Consider the following 12,632-nt stretch of genomic DNA (forward strand, 5'->3'; position numbering starts at 1 on the left):
CTGTAAGATAACTTATTGTTGGTGGGGTGGGTGATTATTGATTGGTGTGTCTTAAATAAATATTGGTTGTACTAACAAGACGTCTACTCGCAGTTACTTGTCCACCGTATAAGGGTTAAAACAGACTGTGCGGCCGGCACAACACATCCTTCACCATCTGACCTGAGATCGATTTAACAGTAATTGCAAAGTTCAATAGAGGCAGATTCAAGCTGGGCACAGTGGAACATTAATGTGCAGAATATTTATGGTCGCCATGCATTCTATGGTGAAAGATGGAATAGATACAATAGAGACATCCATTTCAGAGACCTCCATATCTAGGTTCAATAGCCAGATCTTAAAAAGGAATTTCTCCATCTTGTAATAAATATAAATAGGCGGACACATAATAACCCAAATGTCAGGCATAGCAGCACTAAGAACTTTGTGGAGTAATGCTCCTATGTTGTTTACCTATTGTTAGTATATAGAACATAGAACATTACAGCGCAGAACAGGCCCTTCGGCCCACGATGTTGCACCGACCAGTTAAAAAAAAAAACTGTGACCCTCCAACCTAAACCAATTTCTTTTCGTCCATGAACCTATCTACGGATCTCTTAAACGCCCCCAAACTAGGCGCATTTACAACTGATGCTGGCAGGGCATTCCAATCCCTCACCACCCTCTGGGTAAAGAACCTACCCCTGACATCGGTTCTATAACTACCCCCCCTCAATTTAAAGCCATGCCCCCTCGTGCTGGATTTCTCCATCAGAGGAAAAAGGCTATCACTATCCACCCTATCTAAACCTCTAATCATCTTATATGTTTCAATAAGATCCCCTCTTAGCCGCCGCCTTTCCAGCGAAAACAATCCCAAATCCCTCAGCCTCTCCTCATAGGATCTCCCCTCCATACCAGGCAACATCCTGGTAAACCTCCTCTGCACCCTCTCCAAAGCCTCCACATCCTTCCTGTAATGTGGGGACCAGAACTGCACACAGTACTCCAAGTGCGGCCGCACCAGAGTTGTGTACAGTTGCAACATAACGCTACGACTCCTAAATTCAATCCCCCTACCAATAAACGCCAAGACACCATATGCCTTCTTAACAACCTTATCTACTTGATTCCCAACTTTCAGGGATCTATGCACACATACACCTAGATCCCTCTGCTCCTCCACACTATTCAAAGTCCTCCCGTTAGCCCTATACTCAACACATCTGTTATTCCTACCAAAGTGAATTACCTCACACTTCTCCGCATTAAACTCCATCCGCCACCTCTCGGCCCAACTTTGCAACCTGTCTAAGTCTTCCTGCAAACTACGACACCCTTCCTCACTGTCTACCACACCACCGACTTTGGTGTCATCAGCAAATTTGCTAATCCACCCAACTATACCCTCATCCAGATCATTAATAAATATTACAAACAGCAGTGGCCCCAAAACAGATCCCTGAGGTACACCACTTGTAACCGCACTCCATGATGAATATTTACTATCAACCACCACCCTCTGTTTCCTATCCGCTAGCCAATTCCTGATCCAATTTCCTAGATCACCCCCAATCCCATACATCTGCATTTTCTGCAGAAGCCTACCATGGTGAACCTTATCAAACGCCTTACTAAAATCCATATATACCACGTCCACTGCCTTGCCCCCATCCACCTCCTTGGTCACTTTCTCAAAAAACTCAATAAGGTTAGTAAGGCACGACCTACCTGCCACAAAACCATGCTGACTATCACCTATCAATTCATTACTTTGCAGGCAAAGACATTTACATCACTGAAGGAGGCCATTTGTCCCATCAAGTTCATGCTGGCTTCCCACAGAACAAACCAGTCAGTCCCAGTCTCCTGGTCTATCCATGTTGCCCTGCAAGTTTATTTCTCTCAGGTGACCATCACATTTTTCTTTTGAAATGACTGACCGGGCAAGATTTTACTGCCTCACACCATACATCCTGCCAGAGGTCAACACACCTTTCCATGTTCCAACCTTTGCCTGCTCAGATTCCCGTGGCGGGTGTGGTGGTAAACTTCCAGCCATCATGTCTGCTGCCACCACTCTCATGGGCAATGAGTTCCAGCTCATTATCACTCGCTACTTAATCCTCCCTGAATCTCTTGTCCAAAATCTTAAATCTGTGCCCGCATGTCCTTGTACAATCAGCTACTGGGAACAAATTTTCCTTGTCTACTTTTTCATTATTTTGCACACCTCTACTAAATCTCCCCTCAATCTTTTTTGATTCACGGAGAACAACCCCAACTTCCCCAACCTAACCTTGTAGCAGAAATCCCCCATCCCTGGAACCGCTCCAGTAAGTCTCCTCTGCCCTCTATCAAGGACACTCACATCCTTATGAAAGTGTGATGCATAGAATTGGGAGATAATACTCTTAGTAGAATAAGCAAAGCTTAATAAATAACTTCCCTGTTTCTGTACTCAATGTATCTATTTATGAAGGCCAAGATCCCACTCTTACATTATGTCCTGCCATCTTCAAAGTTCTATACACATACAACTCCAAGTTCCTTTGTCCCTGCACAATTGGGGTGGCAAGGTGGCACAGTGGTTAGCACTGCTGCCTCACAGCTCCAAGGACCTGGGTTCAATTTCTCTTTGTGCAGAATTTGCACATTCTCCCCGCGTCTGCATGGGTTTCCTCCAGGTGCTCCGGTTTCCTCCCACATTCCAAAGATGAGCGAGTTAGGTTGATTGGCCATGCTAATTTTCCCCTCAGCGTCCCGGATGCCTAGGTTAGAGGGATTAGCGGGGTAAATATGTGGGGTTACGGGGATAAGGCCTGAGTGGGATTATTGTCGATTCAGGCTTGATGGGCTGAATGGCCTCCTTCTGCACTGTAGGGTTTCTATGATTCTTTCTATGATTCACTCTTTAGAACTGTGCATTTAAGTGTATATTGTCTCTCCTCATCCCTTCTGCCGTAAATTCAAGCTGCACTGCTTCACTAAGTTTTAACCATTTCCATGCTTGATATAGGGTCAATTATGGAAAAATATCACTGGCTAGATTTTTTTTTTAAATGGCCCAGATCTTGTGGTCCCAACAGTGGTGAATGCTGAGACGTTTGCCACAATTGAAGACCACAAAGGCACTACAGGTTCTGGGAGTCATCTTACACTAGAATCTGGAACTTGCAGTTGAACAGAAATGGCTCCATTGAAGCCACACTGATGTTCCTGCCAGGACCTGTCACCATGTAAACATCAGCTGATTGCCCAGTTATGGATTTATTTAGGGCTGCTCCTAACAGGGGTAAAGCCTACTTCAGGAGCACGGACCTAAATCAGGAGGTTTGTCAAAGCACTTCCACATTCTCAGAATCGCTGGCTGCACTCAATACCATCCCACATCTTCTTTGGCACCCAGTGCTCCACCCACCCTTCTCTCCCAACTCCAGGCACCCTTCATCCTGCTTCCTTTTCTCCCTCCACTTCCTTGCTCACCTGCACCTCCTCCCTTAGCCCAGCAACACCAACTCTTCTCACCACACTAACATCGGCTCCGCTCACCGTGCCCCCACTCTGCAAAATCCTTTGGTCTTGCTCACTGCTCCTCCTCCCACCAGTCCTGCAAGCCAGCTCTGTGACCCCTTCCTCTGACAGCACCCTCAGCTCTTCTATGACATCGAAAGGACTGACGAATCAGGGGTTTTGGCACTGAGGGAATGGAGGTTGAGCAAATCTTGGGGAACGAGGGACATTAAGCAAAGTTGGAGAGGGGAGGGAGAGGTGGAGCACCTTTGGGGGGTTGCGACAGCGGGGAAGCAGAGCCAATAGAGAGGAAGAGGGGTGAGCAGAGCTGAAATGAAGGGAAGAGTCAGAGGTGGGGAGGGGCTTGACCTGAGCTTATTTGGTACTCAGTAGCAGTCAATCATCCATAACATCTTTCTCCAGAAGACATTTCTTGCCCTAATACTTCACTATCAGTGAAATCTGATTAATCTTTCGAATATTGGATTTAAATAACTGAAAGTCCACAGTCAGATGTGCTGATACTAGTTATATTACTGCAGGGAACCACCAGCATGGACATATATTCAAAGTATACACAGATTGCATGGCAGCAAATCACAAAATATACATGGTAGGCCTAAACTTCATTAATGGAAATAATCTAGTGATTTTGTTCAAAAGCATTTATATCTATCCCCTGGATTTCTAAACACAGCGATTAAGTTTACCAAAGGTTGCTGATGTGACAAAAGCACAAGATCAGTGTAGTTCTGTTTAATGATTTACTGGGTTAGTTTATATGAAGTTGTGGTCCCAGGATTGAATTTAATCTACCTGGAATCCACATCAGCAGACTGAAACCAGTAGGGCCCACAGGATTTTCATGCACAGAAAGAAGTTCAAAGAACAAAGAAAAGTACAGCACAGGAACAGGTCCTTCGGCCCTCCAAGCCTACATCGATCATGTTGCCCTAACTAAAGAAAAAACCCTCTGCCCTTACTCGGTGGATATCCCTCTATTCCCTCCCTATTCATGTACCCATCCAGATGCCTCTTAAATGTTGCGACAGTGCCTGCTTCCACCACCTCCCCCGACAGTGTGTTCCACCATTCTCTGCGTGAAAAATGTCCCCCGTACATCTCCCTTAAACTTTCCCCTCTCACCTTGAACCTGTGCCCTCTTGTAATTGACAATTCCACCCTTGGAAAAAGTAAAGAAGTAAAAGTTTATCATGTATTACCTGCTGCGTAGGCACAATGCACCAGAAGGACAAATTGCACCCTTTATTTGAAATATCCAAGTCTAAGTCCAAGTTGTGCTTCCTACAGATATGAGGTTATTTTAATCAGTGGGACTGCAGCATCATGTGTTGTTTGTTACTGTTGTCATCATGGGAGACAGACTGGGCAGGATGGAGACATTTATCTCAGACAGTTCTGAATATGTGTAACAAGCTATCATCCAAAGCTGTATTCACTTTGACACAGAAGATTCTCATAGCAGAAAAAGGGTGAAATCATATTTCCCTGAAGCCCTCACAGAGTTCAAAGTTGGAACACTGCTGCTTCATTTGGTGAAGAATTTATTCCACTGAGGAACACTTGTAAGGAAGTGATGGACAAAGCCATTAGATGTTTGGAAACTGCAACATGGTCCTTTGCGTTTTTCCAACATTTGCACCAACTGGTTTCTGAATCATAGAATCATAGAATCCCTACAGTGCAGAAGGAGGCCATTCGGCCCATCGAGTCTGCACCGACCACAATCCCACCCAGGCCCTACCCCCACATATTTTACCCACTAATCCCTCTAACCTACGCATCTCAGGACACTAAGGGACAATTTTTAACCTGGCCAATCAACCTAACCCGCACATCTTTGGACTGTGGGAGGAAACCGGAGCACCCGGAGGAAACCCACGCAGACACGAGGAGAATGTGCAAACTCCACACAGACAGTGACCCGAGTCGGGAATCGAACCCGGGACCCTGGAGCTGTGAAGCAGCAGTGCTAACCACTGTGCTACCGTGCTGCCCCATCATCACAAACAGTTGTTAGAAACTTGTGGATGTACAATGAAACACACAGAACCCATGCACAGGGCCACGACTCAATGGGGGAGGTGGGGGGGAAACTGGACTATGTGGGCATCAATCAGAATCTGAAAGCCCTGCATCAACAAATACAATTGCGCCTATCAGCAGTGCAGAACAACATCAGACTCTGATTGGTGAAGTCCTCTTAGAGGGGGAAAACAGACTGTTCCGAACATTGAGACATGCACACAAGGAACGAGGGGTGGTTAAGCATGAAGGGAGAGTAGCAGAGGCAGAAGATCCCACATTTCACTTTCACGGAAAGAGGTTTCTTGACCCGGGGTGAGGGCAGGCCAGCCAGCAACAGCTAGCAAAGTGCCAAGTGAAAACCACGAGCTAAGGTGAACCAGCTGGTCAGCAGTGAGGGGGCAGGTGAGGGGTGACTCGGCCCAACCCAGGCTGAGGGCAGGAACAACGAGGCACCAAATCATGCCTTACCGGTACAAGGACGTGACGAGTGAGGCAGGAGGCTGCCTTGAAAACTCCAGGAGAGTAAGGTTAGTGAGAATGGGAGAGTATGAGGGGTGGGAGCAGACTGTGAGTGGATGGGGCTGGGGGAGGAAATGTGGGGGAATGCGGGAGGAGAGTCTGTGAGGGAAGGTTAGCCAGGATTGCAGACTTGCAAGGAGGGAGAATGTGTGAGGGTTGGGTTGCATTTTGGAGGGAGGGAGAGTTTCTGAGAATGGAATGGGCAGGAGAAGAGTAAAATGAGTGTTGCATAAGAACATAAGAAATAGGAGCAGGAGTAGGCCATCTAGCCCCTCGAGCCTGCCCCGCCATTCAATAAGATCATGGCTGATCTGAAGTGGATCAGTTCCACTTACCCGCCTGATCCCTACAACCCCTAATTCCCTTACCGATCAGGAATCCATCTATCCGTGATTTAAACAGATTCAACGAGGGAGCCTCCACCACTTCAGTGGGCAGAGAATTCCAGAGATTCATCACCCTCTGAGAGAATAAGTTCCTCCTCAACTCTGTCCTAAACTGACCCCCCTTTATTTTGAGGCTGTGCCCTCTAGTTCTAATTTCCTTTCTAAGTGGAAAGAATCTCTCCATCTCTACCCTATCCAGCCCCTTCATTATCTTATAGGTCTCTATAAGATCCCCCCTCAGCCTTCTAAATTCCAACGAATAGAAACCCAATCTGCTCAGTCTCTCCTCATAGTCAACACCCCTCATCTCTGGTATCAACCTGGTGAACCTTCTCTGCACTCCCTCCAAGGCCAATATATCCTTCCGCAAATAAGGGGACCAGTACTGCACACAGTATTCCAGCTGCGGCCTCACCAATGCCCTGTACAGATGCAGCAAGACATCTCTGCTTTTATATTCTATCCCCCTTGCGATATAGGCCAACATCCCATTTGCCTTCTTGATCACCTGTTGCACCTGCAGACTGGGTTTTTGCGTCTCATGCACAAGGACCCCCAGGTCCCTCTGCACAGCAGCATGTTGTAATTTCTTTCCATTTAGATAACAATCCAATTTGCTATTATTTCTTCCAAAATGAATAACCTCTCATTTGTTAATGTTATACTCCATCTGCCAGATCCAATCCAGAGTCACAGCTTCATAGTTAAAAGATTAATTCAATTTTTGCAGAGCTTGAATTAACGTGGGATTAACCATGCAAAAGCCTATTCTTTCAGAAAATTCATGAAAATCAAGATCAGTTCATCTTGAGCAATATGAAGCAAAACTATCAGTCAAAACACAGAAGATTGAAGGCAAGGCAAGAGGATGAAACTGGGAAAAAAGACTGTTAGTCATTTTACTTTAAAAAGTTTGAAGTACTGAACAATTCACAAACCGTACATTCATCTTCATCCACCAAAAGTATGGATAAATTATCTGAACATTTAGACTTGCCATTTTCCAGAGATACCACACCACCTGCAAATGTTGAATAAGATGTACACTTTGAAATGGCAATGGAGCTACAAGATATTGCTGATTCTTCTGTTGATCTGAGGGAAGAAACCTACCCTGAAGATCTGGTCTGATTTAATGGCTGCAGCTGGTCACATGCTGATGGTTCTAACCACCATCACGCTCAAGACTGGCCTTCAGAAAGTCTCCAGGACAAAGAATGGAATTCAGCAGACAGAGCCACTGATATTGGAATTGGACCTATTGGACTTACATGAATTTCTTTGATTTTGTGAGAGGAACTAAGGAAGTTAACTTCTGAGCCTGAATGAGACTCTGAAATATACTGAATGGCAGCGTATGCATCTTGTTGATTGGAATATTTGCTCCTGCATTGAACCTGCTCATCCTGTGCTGCAGTGATGTTATTGGCTGCTTTTTCCATCTTGTTTTTCATCAGCAAGTTCCATGTTTGCTTCCCTCAACACACACATCGCAATATTCACCACCTTTACTGTCACTGTGACAAGAGGAAAGCTTGGAGTTCAATTCAGCAATTAATTATACGGGCATGTTTTTACAAGTTAAAAAACCCTAAAGCAGTGATCAATTTATGTATTTTTGTTACTTCCGCCTTTGTGTCCTTTGGGACGAGGGTGGGCAGGGTCGGGGCATGATATCGTTGGGGGGGAGCAGAAATTAAGGTGAGCGCAGGGCCTCACACAGTGCAAATCCACCTGATATGTAGAAATTGATCCACAAGAACTATATCTAAAAATGCCATAGCAACCTCAGGCTACTTATATCTATTTTTATCCAGTTTTAGCTTTATCTCTCTTGGAAGATACTGAAGGAACATTGTGGGATTTCACTAGGGCATATTTGTGGGGCTTTTTTTCAACCGTATTTGCATCTCTTTCTAAAGAGACAATGGGCTTATGAAAAATCAGGAAATCTTTTCTCCTATTTGTAATCAAAGATACAACAAGTGACGTAATCACCCTGGCAATATTTCTGCGAGACTTCATGACAGAAAATGTGGCATAAAGAAATAATTGAATATTTCTCAGTGAAGACAGAAGCCCCTAAAAATGGTCATCATCCACCAGCATGGGCACCACAGTGGCACAGTGGTTAACACTGCTGCCTCACAGCGCCCAAGGACCCAGGTTCGATTCCTGGCTCTGCGGAGTCTGCACATTCTCCCCGTCAGCGTAGGTTTCCTCCGATTTCCTCCCACAGTCCGAAAGACATCCTGGTTAGCTGCATTGGCCATGCTAAATTCTCCCTGTGTACCCGAACAGGTGCCGGAGTGTGGCGACTAGTGGATTTTCACAGTGGCTTCATTGTAGTGGTAGCGTAAGCCTACTTGTGACACTAATAAATAAACTTTTAAAACTCCAGACTTTCCCCATATTATGCAGTAAAGCTGCATGGTATTTGGAAAAGAGTTCAACAAACCTGAAACCACTGCCTATCATTACTTGAGAAGCACCTACATTAAAAAAGCACAATACCCATTTTAATACAGAGTGAGATGAAGAAGAAAAGATAACATACGATGGACACAGATGCTGCTTCTTCTTTGACTTTCCTTTCTTTGAAGACTTATCGCTGGACAAGCCCAGTTCAATCCAAAAGCAGAAGATAGCAAAGAGGAGGAATTTCTTGATCAGCTCCATTCTTTAGTGGATTGGTGTAGCCCAGTCCTAATCTCGAACAGGAAAAAAAATCAATCAATATTAATCCTTTACAGGAACTCCATTTTGCGAATGATAAAATAGAGAAAGCCAAAGCAGATTTAAACATGTGTATATGCGTCTACACGTCAAAGCGTGTGTGCAAAATCAATGCCCCAACACTACAACAGTCCACAGCTCAGGACAGTAAATTATATTGCTGCCACACAAAACCACTATTGGATCTGAAATCTTCAAATCGCATTCATTATTTTTATAAAAAATGCCCCGTTTGAACTGTTAGGTCTCACCGATACTCTGAACCTATCCAGTATTTGTTTTCAGGAAATTATGATATTTATGTTCCAAAATTCAAAAGATTTTAAAAGCAATATAAATATGCACATTTAATATATTACATTTCGTTATGCAGCACACACACACGCGAATAACATTACATTGCAGTCTATGAAGAGGCACATTACAGTTGTAACTGCGGCGGGAGCGCTCTGCATCGTTTCACAGATTTCAGCCGCTTTTGTTATCAACAATCCTCCTGAAGATGAAGCAGCAACCGGCCAGAGCCTGGAGGCTGTGGGCATCGCGAACCAGCACAACATGAAGCAACAAGACCAAGGGCGATGGCTCCTCTCATCATATATAGAAATATACGTATAACAATCGGACTGTTTCCTATACTCACCGAATGTTGGTTCAATTCCTTTATTAAAGCAGAGATCTGTGGAGTCCCCCAGAATGTGCCTTGTGCATCAGCGATTGAGAGCACTAGACTTTAACCGCGCTGGTAAAGCAGGCAAGCTGCAGCCTCACCGGCCCGACCTCAATCCTCCCACTGCATCCTCAATCCGCTGCACCATTGACACACCGGCCAGTATTATTGTGTTAAAATGTATCTTGTGGATGACATGTTTCTCAAGATGGAGGAGCAATGTATGCACCTGCTACATGCGCAGTAGTCCCGTTCCAAGGAAATACATCAGGGGAAACAGGCAAAGCTGCAAATTGTGGAATCCAGATTCCTTTACCCTGCCTTAGACTTTTTTTTTGGGGGGGGAGCGGGTTGTAAAATAGGACACGTTAAGAAGCGTGGTAAAATGGTGATCAGCAGAGCTGTTTGATGTTCTTCCGGAATTACCCTTGGGCCCTTTCCCTCTCCCTTATAGCACAATTCTTGATCTGAAAAAAATAAAGCAATGCTGACAATGACTATACTACATTATTTTGATATGCATGAACTGCATTTGTGCACAGGGCTGTGCTTCTCAGGAGTGCTTGCAACCGAAGCACAGAGAATGAGCTGTTAAAACTCCTGGCACTATCATGAAATCCTTGTTGCACTCTGTATGACTTCCAGACACACGTTCTCATGACCCAGAACCTTATCTTCCATGTAAGGTTGTTCCCAGAACATTTTGCTTTGGTCATTCCTTTGGGATGATCAAGGCATTGGGCCAAGTGCTGGTAAATGGGAATAAGTGGGAGGTCAGGGGCAAGATTCTCTGGCCTTCCAGCCACGTGTTTTCTGCCAGCGGGAGGTGGTGCGTTGTTTGCTCATGGTGGGATTCTCTGGTCCTACTGCTGTCAATGAAAATTCCCATTAATGTCACCCCACGCTGGTGGAAAACTGACGGGTGCGCTGCCGGCGGAACCAGAGAATCCTGCCAGCGTGAACAGCCGGAGAATTCCGGCCCAGGTATTTCACACATGTTGGTGCAGACTTGATGGGCTGAAGGGCCTCTTCTGTACGCTATGATTCTATGAAATTGGATGTTATTTCTTCCTATCTTACTCAGGCCTCCTGCAACACCTCTATTACTATATATTGATGGCTGCATCACTATCTAGCCCAACTAAAAAAAAAATCATTCACTTCACTGCCTATTTCCACTCTTCCCTTGCTTTCAATTGTTACACTTCCAACTCTTCCCTTTCTCAACCTCTCTGTCTCTATTTTTTGGCCAGGTTTCGTTGGGTGCTGGCTTTACTGTTTTGCTATCTGAGGAACTGCAAATGGAATTAAATATTGTGCAACCATCCGTGAACACCCCCACTTATGTCCCTATGATGGAAGGAAGGACATTGATGAAGCAGTTGAAGATGGTTGGTCCTCGGACACTAGCCTGAGGAACTCCTACAGAAATGTCCTACAACTGGCATGATTGACCTCCAACAACCACAACCTTCCTCTTTTATGCCAGGTATGACTCCAGTCAGCGGAGACTTTTCCCCCTGATTTCAATTTTGTTGGGGCTCCTTGATATCACACTAGTCACCTGTTACCATTGATGTCACTCTCATCTCACCTTTTGAATTCAGCTTTTGTTAACACTTGAACCAAAACTGTAACGAGACCTGGAGCCAAGTAATCCTGGTGGAACACAAACCAAGCATCAGTCAGCAGGCTATTGTTGACTAAGTACTACTGTCAACAACACCATCCAACATTTTTGCTGTTGCCTGAGAGAAGCTGATAGGGAGGTCATCGATTATATCATATTTTCCCTTTATTTTGCAGAAAGGGCATATGGAAGTGTTGGGTTGCAATAACTGGTGAGCGGGGACTAACAACAATGGATGTTTACGTTAATAAACATCCATTGTTGTTAGTCCCCGCTCACCAGTTATTGCAACCCAACACTTCCATATGCCCTTTCTGCAAAATAAAGGGAAAATATGATATAATCGATGACCTCCCTATCAGCTTCTCTCAGGCAACAGCAAAAATGTTGGATGGTGTTGAAATGCTCACGCACTTTGTCCCTAGAACCTGGTCAAATAGTCAGAAACCAAACAACACGTGGCCATAACAAACTGGCGGAAGAGGTACATGATCATGCTCCACAACCAAACAGCTATGTGGTTCCCTTGGACAGTGCTCAGTACGTACAAAGCCAATACTAACTCCTGTAGATATCTGAACTAGCACCATCAACCACCACGGTACCCCATGCATCCAGCCTACAATCCAGATCCTCCACACTAATGGAAATGGAGGTCTCTCCAGAGCCTACGCAGTAAGCCCTGCAGCCGCTGGGTACAGTGCAAGGACACCTGATGCCATTCAAACTGAAGACACCAATCCAAGGGCATCTCAAGTACAACCAACTGGTACAACTGAGTCAACCAAACGTAACTGAATTAACGTAACTGAACAGCTCTTACATAATGTGTGTCTGCCTGTGATCCAGGAGAACTCCCGCATTCCCCAACACGTGACCCCTTTTGCACTCACATCATCCCAATATCTACATGACCACCTGGTCTACATCTTTTCCGTTTAAGTTGGGACAACCGGTCATACTGAGGTGTAACAATGCAGGAGAACATTCACAAGTATGAATTATTTACAACTATAAAATTAAACAAAGCTTGCAACACATAACTATTTACAATGTGCAGAATACTGATTGGGTTGCTGCAGCTGGTGCATTGCCCATTGTGGCTTCTTCCTCTCCCCACCCCTCCGCCTTTTCAAACAAAGTC

The 12,632-nt window shown here is 45.0% G+C and overlaps 1 protein-coding gene across 1 annotated transcript in view; it reads right to left on the reverse strand.

Moving 5' to 3' along the window:
• Positions 1-9,131, reverse strand: part of glrbb (glycine receptor, beta b) — a 290,676-nt gene extending 281,545 nt beyond the window's left edge. Inside the window, exon 1 of the mRNA XM_078212000.1 lies at positions 9,010-9,131. Within this exon, the coding sequence (XP_078068126.1) occupies positions 9,010-9,131 (122 nt within the window). The remainder of the gene's footprint in view (positions 1-9,009) is intronic.
• Positions 9,132-12,632: the final 3,501 nt, after the last annotated feature.

The sequence above is a fragment of the Mustelus asterias genome, chromosome 1, assembly GCF_964213995.1.
Source record: "Mustelus asterias chromosome 1, sMusAst1.hap1.1, whole genome shotgun sequence".
NCBI lineage: Eukaryota > Metazoa > Chordata > Chondrichthyes > Carcharhiniformes > Triakidae > Mustelus > Mustelus asterias.